At 41.3% G+C, this 27,881-nt stretch overlaps 1 protein-coding gene across 7 annotated transcripts in view; it reads left to right on the top strand.

The window, feature by feature from the left end:
* Positions 1–27,881, top strand: part of fhod3a (formin homology 2 domain containing 3a) — a 56,107-nt gene that overhangs the window by 12,079 nt on the left and 16,147 nt on the right. For 2 of the 7 annotated variants that reach the window (XM_046417293.1, XM_046417292.1), the window contains exons 4-14: positions 13,595–13,662; positions 14,629–14,734; positions 20,301–20,395; positions 21,081–21,192; positions 21,337–21,431; positions 21,633–21,776; positions 21,993–22,228; positions 22,338–22,364; positions 23,564–23,677; positions 25,593–26,012; positions 27,456–27,509. In XM_046417293.1, the coding sequence (XP_046273249.1) occupies positions 13,595–13,662; positions 14,629–14,734; positions 20,301–20,395; positions 21,081–21,192; positions 21,337–21,431; positions 21,633–21,776; positions 21,993–22,228; positions 22,338–22,364; positions 23,564–23,677; positions 25,593–26,012; positions 27,456–27,509 (1,471 nt within the window). Of the gene's footprint in view, positions 1–13,418; positions 13,512–13,594; positions 13,663–14,628; positions 14,735–20,300; positions 20,396–21,080; positions 21,193–21,336; positions 21,432–21,632; positions 21,777–21,992; positions 22,229–22,337; positions 22,365–23,563; positions 23,678–25,592; positions 26,013–27,455; positions 27,510–27,881 lie in introns of those variants that run through there. The other 5 variants (XM_046417297.1, XM_046417296.1, XM_046417294.1 and 2 more) reach the window with 5 other exon arrangements.

The following is a 27,881-nucleotide window of genomic DNA, read 5'->3' as shown; positions in this document are numbered from 1 at the left end:
GAAAAAAGAAGGATAGAGGAGAATTGTAAGGAATAATGTTGATAGCTGGTATGAGAAATGATACAAATGTTATCTTCGAACTGTTAGATTTCCCCCCCTCCCAAAACTCTGCTATGCAAGAGTTTGATGTAATGTAACTAGAAGCCTGGAGCCCCACTAGCAGCGTCAGTGATACTTGGTCAGTGCTCCATACATCCTGCAGTATGAAATCATCAAAGCAATGATTCACTATGGATGTGAATTTGTTCCGTCTGAGGTACCAAAATGCTGTTATTAGTATTTTTATTATAATAACTTGCCATTTGCCACTTGCCAGTTATTAGTAATAATTACTAATAATTAAATTATTAGCTAAAAGTTACAGTAAAGCCACATAAAGCTGAATTGTGTGTACAATTTGTCATATACAGTTGTTAATGTTTTATGTATAGTTTTTCGTTGTTGATGTTCTTGTTGTTTTATTTTTTTAGACAATAACATCTAGACAAATAAGTAAATTCAAGGCAAAGGTAGCAAACACTGAAGATTAGTGATATACCACATAACACCACATAAAGCTGCACAGGCTGAGTACAAACTATAATTTTGTCATTGCACACTGTTAAACTGAGCAGTACTTACCAGAATCTTTTCAGTATCCAGAAGCTTTTGTTTGCCATGTGGTCTCCTTTCCCAGCCTCTCCCGAAGTGAGGGATTATGCAGTAATTAAACACAGTTGAAGTGATCAAATATAGAGAGGGTATGCTATCTGACAGGTAAAGCTCCCTGTAATGAGTGGTACAGCAGGTGAAACAAAAGACAGAGTGCAGAACAAAAGACCTTGCATGTGTTTTGGAGCCTGTTCAATCTCTTGGCACTTGGCTCTGGAATTTAATCTTTTTTTTTTTTTTAATTTGGCTTCTATACTGTTGGATTTGTACATCCCAATTATCCATCTCTAATCACCCCCTGCAGTATCGTGAAGGGGAGACGAGGACTGAAGGTTGAGGAGGAGTGAAGGTTGACTTGCTTTGATTTTCTCTGGTTGTGCTGTTATATAACAAATTCGTAGCTTGTCTAAAAAAGACTTAAAAGATTGTGTTGTGTCTTTGTCTGCCCCTCAGTTTCCCAGTCAGCACTAGATTCACTGTTACCAAACACACGCCTGTCATCGCATCACTCTTGTTTCTGTCACTTCATTTCTAGTAGCATGTTTTTATGCAGCTCTGATTGAATAAAATAATAATAACAGGCTACAATACAAAAACAAGGGCTTATAGTAACTGTATTTATACACTTTAAAGAGATGTTTTGAGGATTTGATGGCATCAGTGAGAGTTACACAAATCAAAATTTCTGTAAATATGAGCTTACTGACATGGTGGTCTGTAGTGATAAAGCTGTATTGCTTTACCAGTGGGTGGTGCAGTGGCAGTGACAGCAGTCTGGCCTTGAGATGCAGCAGAAAGCGATGACTACAGCTGGTTTTAGCAGCGATTTACTGTGTTGGTGTCCCCCTGCTGTGGGAGATAAGGCTACAGTAATGATACATGGTGTGACAGGGAGATAATGCTTGGTAATGGGCAACCTGGGAGGGGGCAGTGGTATAAGAGATCTGTGGCTGTGCAGTCGTAAAGCTCCAGACGCGTTTTATGGTTTTTGCTGGCACGCTGCCCTCTAATATCTGTGCTAACTTTAGCCGACACGTTCAGACTACTTTTCAATCTGCCATCATTTCCCCTTCATCCTCCGTTAGTCTACTTTGCTCTGTGTTGTCCAACCGTCCCCTTTTCTCCTCCACATCTCATAACTGCTTTCATTCAAACACCCTGCACTTCTGTTGTTTAACCCCTGCATTTCTGTCTTTCCTGGCCTGCCCGCTCCGCTCTCTAAATCTATATTTGCTCTGCTCAGCTTCACACACTGTTTGTGTGACTCTTTGTTCTCACAAACACCTGTGGCTTTTGCTCAAGCAGTTGTGTCTAGTGATCCGTCTGTGTGCACGTGTGTGAGTCAACAAGGATATTTTGCGATGCTTGTGAATGGTTTGCAAAGCAAGTTTAGGCCTGTCACTCAATTTGTTTTATCTGTGCATAGTCGCGATATCTTCCGTGCAAATGTGTGCTGATGTTTATGTGTCCGTATTTTCTTTTCACTATCTCGCTGTTATCTAAAATCAGTCATTATGCATTCAGAATACAGGGGCATTTCCACTCTCTTCATCTGTGTTTCACAGAGAGAGAAGGAGGGAATAAGAAAATCGCTCACATAGTTTCCCCTCTTTCCTCACCGGCAGCTGAGACCCTGAGGAGCGACTGAGAGCATTGCACCCATATGAGTCATGCCTTGCTGCTGTGGGAGATGGAGAGATGGACTGATGAGGCATTAGGGATGGAGGTGTCGAGCAGTGGAAGTGGTGGAATAGCTTTACAGCAGTGTTTGTTGTCGAAAAGCCTGTAACATGCATCTGTCCTGCAGCTGTTCTCCTTCCTACTGCAGCAGATTTTCTTTAACTGTGAATAACTTGCTGTCTTACTTTTTTTACAATTTAACAGGAGGTCATGTTGGAAAACCTTTGCCTAAGCAAAGTTAATATGTTCTCTGTTGCATCAGTAGCAGATAAAAACTACATCCTTGCATATTAGGCTGTTTCAATATTCCATGTTATGCAGGAAAAATTACAATGTGATTATTTATGGATTTAATGTTTTTTGTCGTGTAATCCAGCCGTATGTCACAGCTGTGCATTTTGCTATTGTCACTGTGATCAGTGACTGTTGTGTGGTGGGTCATCTCTCTATGTTGCAGTGTTGTGCTTTCTGTGGATGTGGCAGGGTTTTCCCTGGGCTCTAGTTATGCTGACAAACATGAGCAGCCCAACTGCTGTGCTGTGGCACAGCACACTGCTGTTTGGGGTTTGCTGTCCCAACACTCAGTGTGCTTACTGGAAGAAAGTAAGAAATATACCACTACGTGTTTGTGTGTGTGTGTGAGTGTGTGTGCAAGTGTTTGTTTGTGTGTGTGTGTGTGCTATGTCTGGGCTTATTCATATATGAAACCCAATGTGCCTGTACAAACCTCTGGCTGGTCTGTTTTAATCATTTGAAACTATTACATAATGCAATAAAACATTACAATTACCACAAGCTAAACATCCAGAACACACACTGGAGAATCTGCGGGCTTGGCATCTTATGCAGCCATGGGGTTTTAGAGATGATGGGTTTAGGGGATGTGCAGAGAGAGACGGGGAGAGGGATGATTTCCAGGAAAATGGTAAATCACTTAGGGAAGGAAACACAAGGGAAAAACAAAGCAAGGAGGAAATGCACCTGCCAGACAGAGCAGCGGTTGGCCAACAGCTCTGTGAGTTATGTCATAGCCCAGTGGTCCGCTGACTTACAGGTGAGGAGAGTGGAAGTTTTCTGCTAAGTTCCACACACAGTGTGATTCTTCTATCCTGGAATGAGTTCCTGTTTTGGAGTTCTCAATTTAAAAACGGTTTGGGAATATTGCTTTGGCAATTAAATGTAGAGAACAATCTGACTGGACTCACAAGAATTCATCTTCTCTGCTAACCCCAGTAATTTTTATCCCTGTGTATGACATAACATGTGCAACTCATGCTCCTATAAAGGTTCAATATAATGCAGTATATATTGTCTTTATTTAGCTAATCTGCAGGAGCTCTTTACATATTTGCACCACATTACGTAATTACACTCTTTTGCCTCTGTTAACTATCATACTACTCTCCCTTCTTTTTCTCTCTCACTCACTCACTCACTCACTCACTCACTCACTCACACACACACACACACACACACACTGAATTAATTGGCCCTCTATCATCATTTATACCACTTAAACTTTGAACCAACACCAGCACACAGAATGTAGTCTGAAAACAGTTGAACTGATATGGTGTCTTTTCTGTCTGTAAATTATCTATGCCATACCACCCTCACACAGGAGCTTTTGTCATATGTCATCACGCTTGTTGTATTTGGGTCATACACAGAAATCAACGTGTGCACACAAACACACAAGCAAGGGAGGTGTATAATAACAGGCAAGTGTGGTATGAGTCAGAGCAAGGTTTCACTCAGCTAATCCACTCGGTAAGCAGCACATATCCTCCTCTATCCTCTCTGTTTACTCACTCAGGCTGCTGTTAGTCTTGCTCTGGTTTCTCTGTCTCTTTCCACTGTGTTTGCCTTTCTCACTGTACCTATGTCTGCCTTTTCTCACTTTTATGTCTGTCTTCCTGTCTCTTATTTGTCAAATTTCCCTTTTTTATTTAGTCAGTCCTGTCAATTTATTTGTGAAAAACATGGCCGGCTGACTTTTTCAAAGCCAATAAAAGAACAGTTTCAGCACTTAAACCACCTGTGGATGATAATGTGACTTGGCTGCATTATTCCATAGTATTACATAATCATTAGAAAGTTGAGAGCATATACCTGTGTAAAGCTCTGTTTTCATTTCATCTCTCTGCTTGTCTGTCCTTTCACATGCCCTTTGAATCCAGTCAGCGAACAATAACATGACAGAGCAAGCACGAGACGAGAAAGAGAGAGAGAGAGAGAGAGAGAGTCAGTGAGATGGAGTGACAAAGGGTGAGGGCAGAGCGAGGGAAAACACTGGACGCTTGTTTTACACGTGCACCCTTGCATGTGGGATTGAACGCCACGATATTTCTCACAATCAGCTTTTGCGTCTGGCTTCATGCTGCAGAAAATCAGGTCATACTTTATAACAATGCACCATCACGGATAAAATGCAATTACAGAGCAACTCTGTGATTTAATGTCCGTTCAGTTGAACAAAAGTTGAATGGAAGATTAGAAGAGTTACCAGACAAAAAAGATTTTGATCATACCAAAGTTTGCAGCCTTGTTCTTCTGCATTAAAGTAATAAGTATGTTTTTTGAGAAATACACTTATTTGCTTTCTTGACTTCACCAACTCAGTTTGTGTGAGCCATTTTTCACAGCAAAGAAGTTTTTCTGAGTGAGGAAGTTGCTTTTTTTCCAATGCCAGTGGACATTGTTTTTGCAACAGAAAGCTATTGCATTTATGGAAACCATGGGGTTAATGTTGCAAAACACTAGCAGGTACCACAGCAATAAGACAACGAGGCAACAGCTTCTATGTCATCTCCACCACAGTCTTGTTTATTTATGATTATTACTCAGGCTTTAACTGTATACAGCTTTAGGCCTTTCTAACAGTCATACTGTATAAAATTAACATCCGGAAATGATACAAGAAAACATCACGTGTGTGTGTGTGTGTGTGTGTGTGTGTGTGTGTGTGTGTGTGAACATATAGAAGTGCTGTAGCAGCCTGTGGGACTAAGGCCTTTCATTGCCGTGGTAACACAGGGTATTTTTGTGTTTGTGTTGTTGGTAAGTATCCCTGTGGTGTGTGTGTGTGTGTGAATGTGTGTTTGTAGGCTAATTCAGTGGTGCCGGGGGCATATGAAGGGCAGACAGCACGTTCTGGTCATATGTTTGGATACACTGTATTTGCGTGAGTGTGTGTGTGTGTGTGTGTGTGTGTTTGTGTGTGTATTTTAATGGGTTTGCACGTGTTTATGTGGCAGTGAGTTTCCTTCCTCAGGACATCTGCTACTGAGCTTCTTTCACAGCTGATGTCCTTCATCATGGTTCAAGGTTACAGTCTGGAGAGGTTTAACCATGTGTGTCTGTGTGTGTGTGTTAGTGTGTATGTGTGTATGTTTCATGTCCTTTAAATCAGTGTATAAACTCTGAAATATAGCAGCCATTTGTTTCCACAAGCGTGGATTTATGGCATTCATATAAAAGTTTGTTTTCTTTTACTCCCAAGTGTTTCCATTCACAGTACATTTGCATTTAGGCCTCTGTTGTTGTACTGTGTCTGCCTGACTATACGTGTACATGCGATATGTCTGTGTGTGTGTGTGTGTGTGTGTGTGTGTGTGTGTGTGTGTGTGTGTGTGTGACTGCTGAGCTCAGTGTAATCTCTGTCTATGTCCATTCTCTAAATCTTACGAATCCCATAGTGAAACCTTGGAGGTCTCACTCTCTTTCTTTCTCTCTTCCTCTCTCTCACACACACAAACACACATGTAGAAACACACACACACACACACACACACACACACACACACACACACACACACACACACACACATTCTGAGCTCATGGGGCCTCTATCGTCATCTGTACCATCAGCAGCCTCCAGTACTCATACTGTAGGCCAAGACCAACAGACAAAAAATAGACAGTCGCAAAATAACCAAGTTGTCCTCTGCAGTCTGGCCTTTGCTGCCTGCCAACTTTTCCTTTTCACTTCACTTGACATGTGACTGAAATCGTGCATTATTGTCCAAACTATATTCCACTATGACAGATTGATTAGAGTGCAGTATTTATCCTTTTAACTACAGATTAATGGACATGCCACTCCACACATACATACACACAAGAAGGAAATACCACCCAACCGCACTTTTGCACATGGATGCTGATACGAAATGCAAACCCTGACTGACAGACATTAAAAGGTCATTATTAAGCTGTCATTTGATTTTGAATTGAGCTGTCTTTAAGAAAACCTCTCACACTTACTCTTATTTTCTCTCATGTATATAATGTTACAATGCCGGATGTATTAAACTTGTTTCAAATAATGAGGTAAATGTAATTATAAAAACTGTGAGCCCTGTGAGCAAAAAGTCTTTATAAACGTTGGAAGAAGAGCCAATCAGATAAACATGAAAGGCAGTTCTTCTGTGTGAAGTCAAAATGCCGTAGCTTACAGCAGATCTAAACACAGAGCAGGAGTGAGAGTTTTCGTTAAAAGGGACATGAAACATTAAACACTGAACTGTAGTTTAATGTGACAATACAACTGTAACTCAAATATACTGGAATATTTCAGCTGAGTACAGTCTGGATTTTTCATTTAGTTTAAGGATAACATTTTATTTTGTTTTAAACCTATTTCTTGGAGTTGAGCAAAATAAATGCAGATATTTATTTCCTCAACGTCAACAGCTATAGATGATACTAACAAATTGAATGGAATAGAAATAATAAAATGTCGACACTCAACACTGTGGACCGAGTTCCCAGTGCAAGCAGATTCAGCTAGCTAATAGGACCACTGTTGATACGTAAGACACTGAACTGCACAGTTAACTGACTTATCTAGGTAAGCAGCAAAGCGATCTTTCCATCGGAAACTCAGTCACTTATTTTTCTCACAAACTACTTCACAAAAATCACCAAATAAAGCGGTCAGTGTGGCACTATTGGCTACCCCATGGTAAGTTCATTCAGGAGGGGTGGGCTTTTATGGGGGGGGGGCTTTAAAGAGACAGGGGCTGAAAGGGCTTGTTTCAGACAGAGGATGAACTGAGGAGATGCATAAAGGACAGCTATAAAGTAAATAAGTCATGTTAACTGTGAATTATGCAAAGCTGTTTAAATGAAGTCATAGAATAAAGAATAAAAAATAGAGCTGAAAAGGAGCATGAGTACTCCCCTTAAAAACAAGTGAAAACAAATGTGACAGTGGTGTGAAAATCCTTGTCTTCAGCTGGGACACAAAAGAAAAATCCTGACACGTGTGAATTGGAAATAACTGGAGTTGCCTCATCCAGTTGACTGAATTTTTCCTTGACTGAGGCTACAGGGCAGCACACACAGTGCACTGCATGACCTGGACAAAGACTGAACCCAGTATCCGGGCTTGTTACAGTATGTTTGATACCCAGCCCACATATATTTAGCGTAATAGCAGCACAGAGAGGAAAGACTTCCTGGGATTAAATGAAGCTCTCCAGCTCTCCATTAAACCTCATGCTCCTCTCACTTATTTTAGATTGCACTGAAGACCTAGTTTGAAAGCCAACTGACTGATTGGCCCAGACAGCCGTGTGGGGGCGTTTTTAGAGGGGTGCAATGAAATCCTTCAGAAACATGAGTCAGCGGCTCTAACTGGGCTTAAATGCAGGACGACCAGCTGTGACCCGCCCCTCTCCCGCCTGACCCGCAGACCATTGTACCATCAAGAAAAATATTGCCCTTGGTTGACCTCAGTGCATGCTTATCTCTAAATATCCTGTGACCCAATGAAGACCTCACACCAAAATTATTCCCTCGGATCAAAGCACACAGTTTATATATACACTGTATGCGGTGATTGCGTTGGGGTTTGCCTCTTGGCCCACCTTTATTTCCTTTGCACTCCCCAATTAGCTTAGATTAAAGGTTGTATTTGTTTTATGTGTTGAGACCAATTTTAATGAAGTTAATTATGTTCCATATTTAAGCTGATGTAATGATTTTGGGTTTACCATCACTGCTCTGTCAGTGTTTTAGAGACACTGAATCCGTATTTTGGGTTCAGGGTTTGGCCTGGTTAGAGCTGAGGCAGGTAAAGCGAGCCCAGTGTCATTCCGAGGGCGTCAAATACCACAGCTCTGGCACAACCCTCAGCATCTCAAAGGATACCCTTTAGTGCCTGGATGAGACACACCAGGCCACTTCCTCCAATACAGACACACCTGCACAAGTATGAGATGATGACAGCAACTGCACAATGCGATGGAGCTTACAAAGCAAGTCTCAAGAGGAAAGCGTGTACCTTGTGCGTCTCATCCAGATGCCATGACAGAGTATTTTGTATCTGATGTCCACTGCTGAGAATTTGCTGTAACTATTTTTTGAGTATTAACATACCATCACCTTTCAAGCTGATATGGAGAACTTGATAGCAAACAGTTGCCTAGTTGGCCATTCAGCAGATACGGAGCAAAATTAGCTTTCATATGGAGTCATGTTTCAGGGGTCTTCATAAACTCCTGAGTGAAATATGTTTTTTGGCTCTTTAGTTGCTAAGTTCTCCACTGTGGTCCTTTACTAGTTTCTAACTTTACCCATTTAACATTCGGTGCTGGACAGGTATTATACAGTGAGTTTCTTTGCAGCCAAAAAAATGACATTAAGTGAGTGGTGAGGGTGAACCATGTCAAAACCACAACAATAAGTTCAGCAACAGACAAACCACAAGAGACTGATAATTCTCAGAAGTGACATGATGAGAAATCCTCAAATCCTGAATGCCAAACTGATTCCTATAATTCTCTTGATTTGTCTTTACATTTTTTAGCTTACCTTTTCACCACAGCACCTGTAACCAGGTCGCCTTTAAGAAACATCTGCTGAGGTGGCTGCTTGTTGTTAAATCTGAGGATTAAGCATAGTAGTATTTGGTTGTTTCTGTTGCTGAGGCCAACAAAACTGAATTAGACTTCAGCCAGCTGGGGACTCTAATTTTGCATTTGATGCGTCGCAGCAGCTCGACAGTGTGGTTTTGAGTGTAATTCCTGTGGATTAAGCCTAGTATAGCCTGAGCTGGCCTGTGTGTTTTTCTGTTGGGAGATGTGTTGATGGTGCAGTAAATGTAGAGGGATTAGTCAAAGCTGAAGGGTCACAGCACTAATCTAATTATGGCAGGAGGTGAAGGAGGAATCTGACCACTCCTGAGCGACTTAGCAGACAGCCTCAGCACTGGGGGAATCCCTGTTCAACTGCAGAGGACGCACCCCTACTCACACACGTGTGCTAATGCACATACAGTACAGGTGCTTTTATTGTAACTTTCTGCTTTATTACTAAACAAATACATAAAGTAATTGATTAATTGTTTTCATTCTGTTATAAAGTTGTTGTAGCAGGCGTTTTAGGCTTAGAATTATATATGTTTTCATGCACAATATGCATGTCTGTTGGGTCTTCACTAGTGGTGTTTAAGGTGTAATAAACCCTATGAGTGTGTAAACCAACAGACAGCAGGATCTCCAGTGTCCATGTCACTGCTTTGATAAAGCTCTAATTATAGTGCTAGCCTCACATGCTATGAGAGGCTCTTATGGAGTTATGGAGTATGGATATTCAGTGTACACAGATTTTGTGTGTTGTGAACCCCATTAAAGGCAGATGGAATGAAGAGTTTTGTTTTAAACACATTCGATTAAATCAGAAAATTTGACTGGCAGATTGTTCCTCTTGATTTTAGAAAATCAAAAAAGGACACAGGGCTAAGTGACTTGTTAAGGCTGACATATTGCAGTGCATGTGAGGTCATGGCAAAACAGTGTGGACAAGAACTGCAAGTCCTCCAAAACAAAACAGTAAAACTCCAAGTGAACCTATAAATGAAATGTGCCTTTCTGTCTTCCCTTCATCTGTCTGTCTGAACTCAGCAAACACAGGCAAAGGCCTGCACATGGGTGCATATGCGCGATCACACACATGCATGCATTTACACACACACACACACTCACACACACACACACTTAGCACATGCACAAGCCACAATGACACATCCCAGTCAGTGTTTCGCCATTTCGTGTGACAATAATAAAACCTATGGCCAGGAAAAAGGGAGACTGACCAGCAGAAGACACGTGGACAGACAGATCCTCCTTTCAGAAATCATCCTTTTGCTGTGTTCCCCTCCTTCCTCTTCACTTATCCCATTGTCTCCGGCTCTGTCCCTTAGACCATCTAATTAAGCATTACAGTTTATTCTTTGCCGTTATTTCAGCCTCGCTCTACAGAAGCAAGGCACTGAAACACTGTTGTTAGGCCAGGCTGTTTAGCCAAGAGGTTGAAGGTGAGAGTGGTTGGTTTGAATTATTGCCTGCTTGTATGCACCGTCACTCTACTGACACACAGTGTTAAGACAGCTGAGCTCTTTGTGCCAGTGGGAAAATGGCCCATTGATCATTCAGCAAGTCAAACTCTGTTTACTCTGGAACAGGAGGGTAATTATGTTGACAGGACTTTGTTATCAACTATCAGGCGATTACAGCGTATTGCCATGACGACATTAATGCAGGCATGTGAGACTGTTGGTTCAACTGTGCACTGCAAAATGCATACGTCAACTAATTTACTAACTAAAGTTTGAAATAAAACAAGTAAAGAAATGTCTCAGTCTTTTAGTATCAGGAAAATGGTTCGAAAAAATTCAAGAGTGTTAAATCTGGCCTTTATTGTTTTCGCCTTGTGAGTCTGCGTGTGTGCGTGCATGTGTGCATGGGTATGTGTGTTTTCTATTGTCCTATGGCAGTGGGAAGTACCACATTAGCAGTTTTGAGTACTTTGCCAGGAGTAGGACCGGTTAATATATTGATATTAAGTCACTATTGTGATATTAGATAAGCTATCTTCTTAGATTTTTGATATTGTTGTACAATGTTATGGCTAAGTGCTAAGTGCAGTTTTAATATTTAACTTTACCCACTTTGTCATTACACCAACATGACTGATGATGATTTATCAAAAATCTCGTTGTGTATTTTCTGAAAGCTCCAAAAGTTATCCCTCCAGTATCAACACTGAGGTAATTAGTCAAAAGTTGTTTGATGTTTGTATTTTTTTGTGTGCATTTATTTACATTGCTGTTGGTTCACCCTGTAAACTCTAGTTTTTTATAACACACCTTTTCACACCTGACCGCATCACTAACGGTACACCAGAATGAATAAGGCCAAGTTTAAGGCTTATCACTGCTGCTGACATGCTCCTGATGGACAGCAGATGTTTCGGTAAAGGTCACCCTGACAGCCCCACTCATGTCCTGATGAAGAACATGAATATTGCACGTGACTGACTGAATGAACCATTCGCCCTCAAGGGCCAAATGGAGTGTTCCCTGAATCATTAAGTGGCCACTTAATTTCCAGGGAAACCGAGAGAAACTGGGCTCAAAGAAATCAGACCAAATTGGCTGCAGTTACAGATGAGCACCTCTCTCTCCTCTGTTAGAAAAACAGCATTCAACCATTGTGCCATGTCGAGCTTGCATGTAGAGTGTGATCTGGACAGACTCCCATCTGTGCCACAAGTAGTGATTGTACCAAAATGATCTCTGTGAAGTAGATATAGTGAGAAATAACCATGACAGTAACCTGACACACAGAAGTCAACTGGGTTTGACACAAAAACTCCACAACTCTGTGATTGTCTTTTACAACTTTCAGGCCCTATCTGTAAACTAAACATCTTTTCAATGAGCTGGACTTGCTCAAAAAATAAGTTTAAATCTACATTTTAGTCCAGTGACATGACTAAGACATATCTGTAATTTGTGTATTTTTGGAAGGGGAATTCCTTTCCTTTCCTTTCCTCTCTTAGTTCATGTTCTTTGCTTTTTCGGTGAGTTTGAAGTCACTTTTTTCCCACACATTTGCACACAGTGGTGCCAGTTGCCTTTTGGCTGTTATGATTTAATTGATTTGATTATCTCGTCTGCAGACTATCACACATGTATTTCATGAATGCTCCTGCAGATCTCACAGGAATTGTCCTGCAGATGGACAGACAGACAAACCAGTAATTGTTCATCTGTGTGCGGAATGATAATGGTTTTGACCCTGGCCTTGTGTTAGCCCCATCTAGCTTAGCTACAGTTACCATCGGGCTCCAGACGGCAGGCCCTTACCTTCATATGCTTAACCAACCCCCCTATTCTCGTGGACTGAAGGATTTGTCATCAACTCGCAAACTCTGGATTTACACGAGCAGGTTCTGAAACCCCCCGCTGAGACACAGTTGAATGCACAACTGTTCATACTCACAAATGGACAGTATGGACATTCAGCTAAACAGGCTGACTGAGCTTAATGCAGAGCACTCAGGAACAACCTTTCTGTTGTCTGATGTGCGGGTGTGCACTTCCAAATACAAACACTATATCATATACAAATGCTTGTATATACAGGAGGTCGACAAGACAAAAGGAATTACGGAAAGTATGATAAAATTTATTACAACAATAAGACACATGTACTATGAATGTTGTAGTTAGCCCCATAAGAACATTTAAAAAAGTATTATTGTAATAGGACTTAAGTAGTACTCCGTATAGTTCACAGGTGTCACCATGAATATTTGCAGAGCCTCTAATATCATACAAGCATATTAACGATCTCTTTGTGATCAAAGAATAGAATAATAAGGCTAAATATGAGTGTTGGTAGAAGAGCTCGAAGCCATTGTTTCTGAGTGCTTTCCGTGTCGTGACCTGAATACCTCACTGTTGAAGCCCAGCCAGCAGCTCATTAACATTCCAATACAGCTCTAATCACCACTGCAGTGTGTGTGTGTGTGTGTGTGTGTGCGCGCGCGTTTATGCGTGTGCGTGTGTACGTGTGAGAGAGACAGAGAGACAGACCATGCACATGTTGCTCTGCAAGTGAGGACGCGGTGAAAGTGTGTGATGAAGTGCCTGCCCCAGGTGATCAGAGCCGAGGAGTGTGATTGGTTCCATCGGCTCCCAGGGTTCCTCTCGCATATCAAACTGTTGTGCGGCTTTTGCACAGCTGAGACTCATTTAACTCACGAGTTTTATTGATCTAGTCATGGAACACATGAAGATTGGTGAGAGTTGAAAAGGTGCGCAGGGGAATAAACAAGGCAAACAGACAAGTTTGCTTTAAGTCAGGTGGAAACATTTTGTCTTTAAAACGAGTCAGTCTAATATGTATTGACACTGTTGTTACTGAATAAAAAGAAAAATAATCACTTCCTTGTCTCTGTCTCTCTGCAGAAAGACTGTATAACTCCAATGGACGTGACTTGAGAAGGGCACTGTTCTCTCTGAAGCAAATTTTTCAGGTAACGCACACATATTTCACATGCAGTTTCTGTCAGTTTGTTGTTGTAGAATACAGTTGGTTACTGTGGCCACTGTGCGCTTCCATAATGACAGGGATCTCCATCAACGTGGCGTTTCTCTCCCTGTGTGTGTACATGAGTGGGTGTGTGTAGGTCTGTGTGTGTGTGTGGGTGGGTGTTTGTGTGAATCTTTTATTTTAAGATGAGAGGAGTCAGCCACCTAAAATACCAAGGGCTTTTTCTGGAGCACACACACAAGAATACGCAAATGTAACAGTTCAGCAAACAAAACAGCACTGTGAGAACTTGCAGCATTTAACTGCTATTGTAATTGCCATGATTACAAATGGGAGACACTTTCATGGGCCAAAAAGGTTTAGAAAACGGAATCAAATTTATGTCAGTACCTGATGTGTTGATGGTTGAATGAAAACCTCCCGAATCTCCTCAGTTTTATGCAGCTTGGTTACTACAGAAAACACAACTGTTGTTCATGACATAACTTCCTCCCAGGTTCCATGCATATTTATCACCTAATGGCTCTTTAATGAGACAGTAATTGAGACAATAACTGAGGCAGCTGACCAGAGGCCAGCATCGGTTTAGGACTCCTTTGCTTTTTTGGGTATATGACATGGAAGTGTTTTCATCATCCTTTCAGTTTTGTTTTTGTAGTACGAGATGATGTGTCAAAAGCAACAAATTGCAAAACACATGGCTGAAACACACATGTGGTGTGTGAGTCAACTGGCCTGAAACAGTGGGAGGTTGAAAGTTGATACTGTATACTGTCAACTTTAATGCCTAATCCCGTACATTACTGACACCATGTGGTCGTAGAAAAGAATACAACTTGAAATTATGCCTTATTAAAATAATGAGTTTTACAGGGATTTGCTGTGGTTCTGTATGTATGCAGCAAAAGTATGTATTAACTTATTGTATGCTTTTGCTGCTTTACTTAAGGATGACAAAGATCTGGTTCACGAGTTTGTGATGGCTGAAGGTCTGACGTGTCTCATCAAGGTGGGAGCAGAAGCTGACCAGAACTACCAGAACTACATATTAAGAGGTATAATCTCTCTTACTGCCTTAATGGGATTTTAGCAAACAGAGATTCTGACATTAATGTACAATATATCTAGAATATTGGAAAAATACACGCAACATCTGATTTCACATACGTTTTAAGAATTCATTTTTACTTCTGTTAAATGTTAGCAAAGAAATGAAAAACTAAATGTAACAGAATTGAACTTAATTTAACTTAAAATGTTCTGATAATAGCATTAAAAACTGTAAGTGATGAAATGATCAAAATGTTATGAAATTAAGTAGAACAATGATAGAAAAAGGCACCACATTTTGTGAATCAATGTTACGCTAACAAAGCTGTGTATTTTCTAACATTTTGAAAATGATGTGTAATAGCCGAAAACACACTTAATTCCCCAGAGAGGTCCTTTCTTTTATTCAACATACTTAAGTATCTACACATGACCGTTCCTTTCCAGTCCTGTCCAAAATATCTACATCAAACATGTGTGACATAATTATGGAGTGTTTTTGTTGCTATTGATTGCCTAATGACTCACTCTCAGTAATAAATCTTAAGGGGACAACTCTGAACTCTGATTTGGTTTCCCTGAACAAAATTTCTCTTGCGGGCGGCACGGTGGTGCAGTGGTTAGCACTGTCGCCTCATAGCAAGAGGGTTTCAGGTTCGAATCCCGGTCTGGGCCCTTCTATGTGGAGTTTGCATGTTCTCCCTGTGCCTGCGTGGGTTTTCTCCGGGTACTCCGGCTTCCTCCCACAATACCAAAAACATGCACATTAGGTTAACTGGCTACTCTAAATTGCCCCTAGGTGTGGGTGTGAGAGTGTGTGGTTGTCTGTCTTTGTGTGTTGGCCCTGCGATTGACTGGCGACCAGTCCAGGGTGAACCCCGCCTCTCGCCCGTAGTCAGCTGGGATAGGCTCCAGCTCCCCCGCGACCCTGACGGATAAGCGGTATAGAAAATGGATGGATGGAAATTTCTCTTGCTTAAACCCCCAACTGTAAAAACACCGTTGCACAGGTCATTTACAGCTCTTTATTTATGTAATAATAATCTGAACGATGCAGAAGCAAGTCTGTCAGGTTTAACAACTAAGCTGGCAGCGGTGACTACATGTCTTTCATGCGTATATTTAACAGGTCATATTTCAGAAATATGGCAGGAGAAGCTGAAGTTAAGGTGTCACTGAAAGTTACACAGTGCTGATGTTTTGATACAATAAGTCATCAGATAGTGATTATCATATTATATTATGAGGAAACAAGGGTCTAAGCATGGACAAAATGAAGGTAAAAGCTTTTGAAAGTTGCTATAACAGACTAATTACATGAGTTGTTTTACTTTGTTTTAAAGGACAAAAACTCTATTCTATAGTCTTTCTGTTTGAATGACTTCCACAAATGTTGCTTTACAGACTTTAAAGTGGAGAATATCAGTTAAAGTAGATGTAAGAACATTTCTTAGTATGATATGAATACGATGTCAAAAGATTGGTTCACTGACAACAGGAAACTCGGCTGTAAATCGAGGCTTTTATGGATGCACATTTCAAAGCTCAGTCACTGAGAGGGAAACTACGTCCCATACATTACCTGTATGTGTATTATAAGGACTGTGGTCATTTTTGTTTTGTTAGCATAGTTGACACTCAGAAACTAATGAACAATTAACGGATGTGTTTTTCAGGCGTAGCAAGAAAGCTAGAAATTCAAATTCTATGAATATTTTTCTTATCATAGCTGATAACTGACAGTTGACTGGAAACACTGGAAAAACAAATACTAACAGACTTAAACATACGAGGGGCAGCCCAAGCCATAAACTCTTCGACAGAGTGCGGCCTATGTGTTAGTAATCCCTCATTCCAACAACTTTGACCCAATATTGGTTCATACAATAGTTAAACTAAAGACGACAAAAAAATTAAATGCATAAACTCAGTTACCATAGAACAGAATTATATTTAGTCAGAGCAAGTATTGCTCTGACTAAATATAAATCATCAGTTTTCAACTCCAGTCATCATCTTCACTGCCGCTGTCATTGCCATCAACATCATCATAGCCGTAGCTATCGTCATCATCATCATTATCGTAGGCATTGTCATCAACATGATCGTCATCATATTTGCCATCGTCATAATAATCGTTGTCATCTTCTTCGCCATTGTAACTGTCATTGACACTGCCATTGTTGTCACTTTCATTGTCACCTTCAGCATTCTTCGTCATCATCACAACTGGGCTCGTCATTGCCATAATAATGTATGTCATCGCCAAATCTGCCGTTGCCATCACCATTTCCCTTTCCGTCATCATAATCATCTTCATCGCAGTTGTCGTCAACATTGCCATAATCATGTTTGCCCTGTTATCGTTGTCATCATCATCATCATCATGATCATCACTGACCTCATTGCCATCATCATAGTCGCCTCCATCTCCGTCTCCCTCGTCATTTAATTCTTTAATCAGAATGCCATGAGGTCGAACAGAGTTCTCCTTCCTTTTCTCCAGGAATTGTGTTTCACTTTCTCTCTCAACTCGTGACCTGGATGCAATATTCAGTGCTTTTGCTTTAAAATACAACAATAAACAACCACCAGGAAAGAAATCTGTTTGCAATTCCTCCCTCTTGACATCATCTACAGCTTAAAACTTGGTTATACAGATCAAATGGAGCTGCAAGGACATGATTTCTTGTAACAATCTCTATCTGCGGTGGCTCGGATACAGCTGCCTCTGCCTGCCTCAAGGCACCACTGTGTAGTCTTCTGCAATGTCCCGCCCAAAATACTCACCGATTGGTCACATGTCATGAGTAGTAGCCTATGAACACCGAAGGCTACTGTGCCACAGACTAAGAAGGAAAGTATGCACTGATTGGAGCCATTCCAGTCGACAGGTGGAGCTGCGTTTTGGGGTTAAAGCAGCGGGTAGTACCAATCAGTTTCTATGACAAGCGTGACCAGCTTCCTTCTTACACCACCGAAAGTGCCCAGAGTCACAGCTTGCAGGATTTCACTGAATGGAAGCAAAAACAATGGCAGAAATCAGTTCAAATCTACTGCAAAAGACCCCAGATGATGCACTTTGTTGCAGAGTTGTACTGTTAGCTATAACAACCTCACCACCAATGACCATTCTGAGTGAGCATGCCTGCAGTTCAGTCTCAACTGATGAGAAGACCAGCAGTCTTCTCACTGGAGAGCTGCTTAGCAAGTCTGCTTTCTGCTCCACAGTCTGGTGCTGCTGAATTGGGACTACAGATTAAGGAATTCGGGAAGGAAAAGGCCTGAAATTCCAAATTTAAGTTCTACTACCTTTATTTAATTTTCACTTTAATTGCTTTATGAAACTTTGGGATGCTATTTTGTATATGTATTTACAATTTTGTTTAACTTTACAAGAAATGCTGCTGGGCGTTCCTTGCATGTTTTCTCGACAAGATAATGTTAAAAGTTCTTGCGCATGTGTGTTATTTTACAATGGTGGAGGGAGTACTCTGGGCTTTTATTTGCCACATTTACTTTACTTGAATGAAAGTACAAAGTATTAGCATTAAAATATATTTATTATTTATTTTATATTATTTTTATGTTGTATTACTGGATTTTAATCATTGATGCATTAATGTGTTTCTCACTTTAAGGTTGCAGTTGGTAAAGGTGAAGCTCAGTTTAATTGGTTTATACCACTGGATAGCTTTAACTATAATAATACATCATAAAGTATTAGTTGATACTTATTTTTATATTAATAATCTGTATGTAAAAAGTGGATCTGTGCTGGTACAGTTTAGACCTCATTCTCATTCAGTTGCTTTTCACCAAAATTTTAGAAATCCACTCTCCAGTGCTGCTAGATAAATGCTCTTAAAGCAGCAGTGGAAAAATATCTAACTCCTGAAGTTTTTTTTTTTTTTTTTAATTTAAATGAGGTTTCGGTTCTGTTGGTGTGAGGCCTCACTGGCTGCTCCTGAACACTCAACAGCTTTGCAGTGTGTAAAACAACTAATCAGGGGAAACCATCCAACTGCTACTGGCTTTCACCATGCATTCTGACTCACTTTTATCAGTGATTTCAGTGCAAGGAAGCTGTTTCATAAGGCTAACTTGAAGAAATATAATGGAAACTAGGCCTGATTTCAGTGTTCAGGCTGGTAGTTTGATATGGGTACTACGTGTCAAAGTGTCCTTGAGAAAAGCACTGAATCACAAACACTCCTGATGTTTGTGCCTTGCATTGTAGCTTACCAGTACTGATGGGGGAATGAGAGGCAAATGCAGATCAGTTTCTAAAAGAGCCTTTCACCCCTGAGCGACGATGAGAACTACAACAGAACCGTCGGTCGGTCTCGGCTATTGGATTGACTTTTATGAGTTGCTTGACCCACGTGAAAGTGTTTTTGTTTTAATATTCTCTCTACTCTACCGTCTGTTTTTCTCCTTGTGAATGAACCAGTAGTATTTCCTACTGCTAATGCTTTTTAGCATTAATTAGGCTTTTTTTTTCCCTCTCCGCTGACTTGTGTTGACTTACTCTCTCAGCAACATGTGAATAGATATCTCTTTTGTGTACCGCACCATTTCCAGTTGCAAAACTGGGGAGTGTTGGTGCTCTCCCTGCTCTCTGGCTCATGTTATATTTACTTGTCACAGAAAGTTAGATTCAGCATATGGTAAAATACTTTCACCTTAATGCTGGTTTGGTTGTAATGTAATCTGCTCTATGCTTTGACATACAGCAACAGATGACAGCTACAACATGGGAAGCTGCGTTGCTTTACTGACTTTGGTTTAAAAATAATCTTGAAGAAAAAGTTGAAGTGAATGAGTTATGATGAGTTAAGTAATGTCATCATCAAAAACCTCACCACTGGGTGGAATTATTCAGATCATATACTTAAGTAATAGGCCGTAAAAAGCAATACTCCATTATAACTAAATGCTTTCTTTTTGTGTGCTTTTGTATGTAAATTCTTATTTGCAAAGTAACCAGTAACTGTAGTTGTCAGATCCATGGAGTTAAAATGACAACTTTTTCCTCTGTAACATGATAAGGATATCGATTACAGCATAAAGTATATACATAAAGTGTATGTAAGCACAGAACTTGAGTTGCTTTCCATTACTGATGACCTGGAAGTGTCTGTAGTTTATGGAAGCAAATACTGAGTGTAAAGGATGTTCAGCACAGTTTCAGGGAGTTCTATAAATATTTAGCAGGGCTGGATAAACTTGTATGAGCTACTATATACGTAAAAGTAATGAGATGAAGATCTTCAACATTGAGACGTGCTATAAGAAACAATATCACTAAGCTCTGAATACAAGGATGTTTCCAAATCATTTCCATTTTCTGCTCTGCACTTCTTTTGTGTTTGGTTTTGTCATAAAGGCCCAAAGCATGAGAAAGGCAACCTTTAATCCCTGATGGGTTTCCCTGCTATTTATAGCTGCTGTAGATGAACACGTGCGGCACATAGTTGCCATTTGATGTGCTTGGTATGTTTACAGTAATCTCTCTATATTTGTTCTGTCTGCCTAACATTTTGTTTCTTTTTCCTCCCCCTCTCTCAGCTCTGGGGCAGATCATGCTTTATGTAGACGGGATGAATGGAGTCATCAGGCACGCTGAGACAGTCCAGTGGTTATACACTCTGGTTGGCTCAAAGGTATAGCTGGGCATGCACGCATACATACACACATACACACAAAAAAGACAACCTCAACATATACACACACACACACACTGCAAGCAGACATATGAGTTTGCCAGTCATTGTTTGGTGATCTTTATTTTTAGCTTTTATAATCAGAAACACAAACACACACACATCTGCTACTGATTGTATTCTGTGTCCTGACCTGAGGGTGGTGTCTTTTGATGGTTTTGTGGTACCTTCATTATTTTTTAAAAGCACACGTCTGCTTTGCACTGAACATATCTGTTCTGAAAGACTTAATTTCAGAGCCTAAAGGCCATTATTGTGCTGGTCTTTCTTTTCAACATGAACATATCATAGCACATACATACATACATAAATCAAACTCACTAAACCACTGAACCGCTTAACTAAAGCGCACATAACATGGACTTCAGTACACAGTATCTGATGATGGGAACCCATAGTTCAGAAACAACAAGACAACATATTATTCACAAACACACACAGAGAAATAAATTTAAAGGTCTATATGCATTTTCTGGTTGCCAGTACTTCTAAATTTGTAACGTTTCTGGTTTAGAAGCACCTGCGCAAATTTCCAAAATAAGAGTTGCAGCACTGTAATAAATTCATTGTTTATACTGTTTCCTTTCTCTGCATGAGTTTGCAACTTCTTATGCCCATCCTCTAGTTCCGTTTGGTGGTCAAAACAGCTCTGAAGCTCCTGCTGGTCTTTGTGGAGTACTCTGAGTCCAACGCCCCGCTGCTGATCGACGCCATCTCCTCTGTGGACTCCAAGAGAGGTATAAATAACTGAACGTTCTGCTAGATGCTGAGGAACGTGTTTTCACTCATTATTCTGTTAGCTTGTGTTTTTTTACTGTAATTGTTTGGTGGATATATAAAGAAGTAACTTATGTTTTTACTTGTCGTGGGCTGATTTCCAGGCTGCAAGCCATGGTCCAATACTATGGAGATCCTGCATGAGAAGGATGGAGTGGACACAGAGCTGCTGGTCTATGCCATGACCCTCATCAATAAGGTATTTAGATAGATACTTTTTATCCTTAAGTACTAGATACAGGGAAATATAACTCTCATATGATTACACACGTCCTTTAAAACATGCATTTTCTTTCCTTATTCGATATAAATTTCAGTTTTGATTAAGTATGTTTAATCTAACCAAAAGGAAATGACTTAATATGCAATTTGACTTTTCTGTCTTCTTTTCTTTTTGCAGACGCTTGCAGCATTGCCTGACCAGGATTCTTTCTATGATATGGTGGACGGTCTGGAGGAGCAGGGCATGGAGACAGTGTCCCAAAGACACCTGGGACGGAAAGGCACTGATCTAGATTTGGTTGAGCAGCTCAACATCTATGAGGTTTGACACATCAAAGTCATAAGACCACAAGGAAAATATTGCAAGCTGATATTTGCTTTTAACAGTGTTAAAGATCAGATTTCAGCTGCTTAGTGCTCACATCCAGTGAATATGACGCCATACATGTATTTATAGCACATTTGCTTATACTAAAATTGTCTTCGTGAAGCATCTGTAGCAGCTCCCACTTCACACCCAATCAACTTTCCCCTCCAGATGACCCTACGGCATGAAGATGGCGACGATGACAGCCAGCCTCCCCCAACGGGACGCCGGGACCGTCGACGAGTCAGCCTCGGGGGCGGGGACAAAAAACGTGGCCTGGAGAGGAGGCGGAGCCGCAGGGCCTCTCTTGGACGATCAGGTCACGCCTCCCCCTGCAGCCCTGCGTCCCCACAGAGAGCCGGCTTCCAGCCTTTCAGTGGACAGAGAGCTGAGGACGTGAGTGAGAGGTGAGAGGAGTGGAACGTGTCAGAAATAGTTTAAAAAGTGTCATAACAGAGCAGAGGGATTGTAGTGCCAGAAGTTCTGACGGTCTTGTACCAACACTTTCTGCTCCAGAGCACTTTCAGGTTTCCTTCCATCTATGTAAGTTCAGAGGTCTCTCAGGAAAAGGTCATCTGCTGACCTCTGTGGCCTTCTGCCTATGTTTTTTTCTGGCACTGCTCCTCACCTAAATGCTGTAACAGCTATTGGTGTGTCTCTTGTCACATAAAGCACTCAGAGTGGGTTTTTTTTTCATTCTACAACCAGACACTGGCACAGACTTGTGCTCCACCAAAAGAAATATAAAAATTCTCACAAGCCTTCAGGGTTTGCTTGAAATTCTAATACAAGTGTACACATTATTAAACCAGCACAGGCTTATTTCAGTGCTGTGTGTGTGTGTGTGCACGAAACGGGGAATTTTGGAAACGGCTGCAGCTGTTCACCTCAGGTAAATGTTTCCTCTCTGTGTCCTCTCATCCACTGTTGCTCTTTGACTCCTCTTACCTCCTCTCTTCATCTCTTAATCCTGTCAGTGTGAAACATGACAGAAGCAAATTATATGCTTCAGTTAGCGTTAAGATGGTGGTCATGTGTAAGTTGCAAGCACATATCCGTATCCTGAAGCGGAAGTGAAGATGTACATAATTGCGTGACAAATCCATTAGCTTATGGTTTACTGAATGAAATGGCAGGTGAAAGTTGTTCATGTCAGAGACTGCATCCTTCTCTGCTATGCATGCACACACAGAAAAACAAAAGCAACTTTTATTGTCTGTTCTATTACTCACACACACATGGCTCTGGTCCCGTGGAACAACACCTGGCAGTGCACGTGGACTGAACTGCAACAAGGGTCATGTGTTTTCACTGGACAAAACAGTTTGGTGGCATATATTCTCCCCTTAGCATTGCTTTCCCTCTTCCTTGTCATCATATTTCATCGTGTGCATGTGAAATGACATATCTGGAGGCATAAGGAGTGTAATGAGAAACATTCAGCCCCCCTACCCCCACCTCCACCACTCATTTCTGTTGTCTGACTCCTTTTGTTATTCTGTCACTTTATCTGACCAATGTGATGTCCTTGTTTGATGTCTTTGAGCGTCATAAATGTTTGCGTGGTTTGGGCTTTTCATCTAATCCTCCTTCTCTCCTGTTCCTCTGGTCCTTCTCTTTATTTCCTTGTTGTGATGATTTCCATTTGCATGCTATTCTCATGTATCAGACCATCTCTCCCTCAGTCCTTCCCTTAAATGTTCCACCCATACACCCATTCACCCCCTACACTCCCTCCACAGAGAGGAGGGATGTGAGGATGTGATAGAGGAGGAGGAAGAGGAGACTCCAGTGACCGAGTCTGATTCGGATGAGCAGGAGGGGGCTGAAACAGTGTCTAAAGAGACCACCCCCAGGTATTTTAGGACATGGTGGTAACATGGAAATGAAATAATATCCCGTAGTGTTCTTGTGTACACAGAGGGTCTACTGTATATATAAAACCACAAAGCTATTAAATGTCTCTTTTTAAACTGTTTTCACTTGTATACAGTGGTATGAAAAAGTTTGGGCACCCCTGATCATTTTCAGGATTTTCCTTTATAAATCATTGGTTGTTCGGATCAGCAATTTCAGTTAAATATATCATATAGCAGACAAACACAGTGATATTTCAGAAGTGAAATGAAGTTTATAGGATTAACAGAAAGTGTGCAATAATTACTTAAACAACATTAGGCAGGTGCATAAATTTGGGCACCACAACAGAAAAATGACATCAATATTTCGTAGATCCTCCTTTTGCAGAAATAACAGCCTCTAAACGCTTCCTATAGCTTCCAATGAGGGTCTGGAGTCTGGTTGAAGGTATTTTTGACCATTCTTCTTTACAAAAAATCTCCAGTTCAGTCAGGTTTGATGGTTTCCGAGCATGGACAGCCCGCTTTAAATCACACCACAGATTTTCAATAATGTTCAGGTCTGGGGACTGAGATGGCCATTCCAGAACGTTGTAGTTGTTCCTCTGCATGAATGCCTTTGTAGAGTTTGAGCAGTGTTTGGGGTCGTTGTCTTGTTGAAGTATCCAGCCCCGGCGCAACTTCAACTTTGTCACTGATTCTTGAACATTGTTGGCAAGAATCTGCTGATACTGACTGGAATCCATGCGACCTTCAACTTTTACAAGATTGCCAGTACCTGCACTGGCCACACAGCCCCACAGCATGATGGAACCACCACCAAATTTTACTGTGGGTAGCAAGTGTTTGTCTTGGAATGCTGTGTTCTTCTTCCGCCATGCATACCGCCCCTTGTTATGTCCAAATAACTCAATTTTACATTCATCAGTCCACAGCACCTTATTCCAAAAGGAAGCTGGCTTGTCCAAATGTGCTTTAGCATACCTCAAGCGACTCTGTTTGTGGCATGTGCGTAGAAAAGGCTTCCGCCGCATTACTCTCCCATACAGCATCTCCTTGTGCAAAGTGCGCTGAATAGTTGAACGATGCACAGTGACACCATCTGCAGCAAGATCATGTTGTAGGTCTTTGGAGCTGGTCTGTGGGTTGAGTTTGACCGTTCTCACCATTCCTCGCCTCTGCTTATCAGAGATTTTTCTTGGCCTGCCACTCCGGGCCTTAACTAGGACTGTGCCTGTGGTCTTCCATTTCCTCACTATGTTCCTCACAGTGGAAACTGACAGCTTAAATCTCTGAGCCAGCTTTTTGTATCCTTCCCCTAAACCATGATGTTGGACAATCTTTGTTTTCAGGTCATTTGAGAGTTGTTTTGAGGCTCCCATGTTGCCACTCCTCAGAGAAGATGCAAAAGGGAGAACAACTTGCTACTGGCCACCTGAAATACCCTTTCTCATGATCGGATTCACCTGTGTATGTAGGTCAAGGGTCAATGAGCTTACCAAACAAACTTTGTGTTCCAATAATTAGTGCTAAAGGTACTCAAATCAATAAAACAACAAGGGTGCCCAAATTTATGCACCTGCCTAATGTTGTTTAAGTAATTGTTGCACACTTTCTGTTAATCCTATAAACTTCATTTCACTTCTGAAATATCACTGTGTTTGTCTGCTATATGATATATTTAACTGAAATTACTGATCCGAACAACCAATGATTTATAAAGGAAAATCCTGAAAATGATCAGGGGTGCCCAAACTTTTTCATACCACTGTATCTGGATGGTTTGATCTCCTTGTGGCCTTTGTACTAAGTAGTGATTAGTATCAGTGCATGTCCCCATGCACATGGTACCACATCTCTTCTTTGTTGTGCTTTCGTCCATTTATCCCTCTCAATCCATTCCTGTTTCTAGCCCCGCTAGACATCTTCCATCCGCAGTCCACCGATCAAACCTCCAGTCCATCACCATCACTTCCAGAAAGGAGAATATAAAAGACGAGGAGCAGAGGAATCGGACTGAACAACCGCCTGCGCCCACCCTCCACTCTCCCTCAACCCCCACCTCCTCTCTTCCTGTCTCATCCCCTCTCAGCCCCCCAGCCCAACCCTCCCTTCTGGCTTCCCTGTTGGCCAGGAAGAGGTCCATCGTCACCGTCCCGGCTACCAAGGAGGTCAGCCCACCATTGCGTGGCTCCTCCCGTCCCTCCCCCGACCGCCTGCCCTACCTGCCCCACTCACCCTTCCACCTCTTCTCCTATGACTTTGACGAGGAGGCGTCGCCCCCGGCTTCCTCCAAACCCAGTGAGGAGTCACCGAAAATGACGTCCCCCAGGTCAGGCGGACGGTAGAACTCAAACATATGAGTTCAAGAGGCACAGAAAGCTTGCCTTGCATCTGTTCAGCATTTTCTGTTTCCACTTTTGTTTCTGGCTTTTATCCCGGCACCAGCTTGGATCTCTTTACATCACTTTTGTTGTTCATCACCTCCCGTTTTCACTAGTTCTTTTTACTTCTTTGACTTCACGGCTTCACACCTTCAGACTGTCAGCGCTCTTATTATCACCTATTGGTTCTTCTCTTCTCGTTTCTGAGTTCTGTCACTGCATGGATAGTGCACAGTTGTTTTCTGTCTTCACTTTGCTTCCCAGTGCCACAGCTTTTCCTTACTTTTTAAGAACAGCACAAGTGCAGAAGACTTCACAGATACCGTTTTCAACTCTTCACCCATATCTGTAGTTTGTACTTGCTTCTTAGCTTTATTCATTTAATAGAGCTTTGCATTTCCTCATCATTACTATCTCTCTTCACTGTCCACTTTGATATTAGATGTACACTATATAGACAAAAGTATTGGGCCACATGGCTATTACACTAACAGGGGCTTTAATGACACTGCATTCTGAATACATAGACATTAATATGGAGCTGGTCCCCCCTTTTCAGCTATAAGAGCTTCTACTCTTCACACTTTATGTTTCTGAGGGAACTTTTGCTTATTCATGCAATATAGCATTTGTGAGGTCAGGCAGTGATATTGGACCAAAACACCGGACTCACAATCAAAATTATAAAGGTGCTGGATGGGATTTAGGTCAGGGCTCTGTGTGGGCCAGTCAAGTTCTTCCACACCAAACTCATCCAGCCATGTCTTTATGGACTTTGCTTTGTGCACTGGGACACAGTCATGCTGGAATAGAAAAGGACCTTCACCAAACTGTTGCCACAAAGCATAGCATTGTCCAAAATGTCTTGGTATGATAAAGCATTAAGATTTCCCTTCACTGAAAGTAGTACCACACCTGAATTATAAAGAGGTATGTCTGAATACTTTTGTCTGTATAGTGAATATAGTATTTTTGTGTCTGCTTTGTCTCTTGCTTTTAAAATAATTGCAAATAATAATTGTGCATATTCACATTTCAACAACATTTCGGTTGTTTTATGTGGCACGTCTATGACTATGATCTTAAATATCACATCAGTACCTTAAAAAAGAAAAGTGTTGCCTGGCTAAACGACTCACCAAGTTAAATTTATTCTAGCAGAGGGCATTTTCAGATTCACAGTGGACATTTAAGTGAAGAGGAACACCTCGCCTGGAATTTTCCAGAAACATAAGGAAATAAACACTAAAGTAGTTAGGGTCACTCGAGTGTTGCATCAACAGCATTCCTGTTATGTAACAAGGTGTCACATTTGTTTTGGGTGTCATGTAACTGGGTGACTGGAGAGGTCGCTCGCTGTCACCCATTTTCTCGCTCCTTCTCTCACCCAGGAATGGAGGTGTCATGTCTTCTCTCAGCACCCCAAGTACACCCACTAGCCCCAGGTGAGAGGAGTCTGTGACATGTGCCTGCTTTTGTACACGAAAACTTCCTTGAAATACACCCTTGTGTACAGTAAACACGTTCCAATACAAGTACATGTTCATATGCATTTGCATGAGCAAACATGCACATAGGGACATGTAACAAGTATGGCCTGTGTGCCGCCTCGTGGTGCATTCATGGTGATGACATACTGAAGTGAATGTGATTTAAGCTGCTGCTGTTTCCTCCATGGAGAATACAGTCATGAAAACATAATTTATAGTGTCTTACGTACATACTTACATTCAGAAGCTCCATATATGCAGAGAGCAGATGATGTGTTAGCTTTGTATATTATCATAGGTAGATTAAACTAGTGCAGGACAAGTTAG

This window comes from Scatophagus argus, chromosome 17 (assembly GCF_020382885.2).
Source record: "Scatophagus argus isolate fScaArg1 chromosome 17, fScaArg1.pri, whole genome shotgun sequence".
In the NCBI taxonomy this organism is placed as follows: domain Eukaryota; kingdom Metazoa; phylum Chordata; class Actinopteri; family Scatophagidae; genus Scatophagus; species Scatophagus argus.
This window is presented reverse-complemented; position numbering and strand designations above follow the sequence as displayed.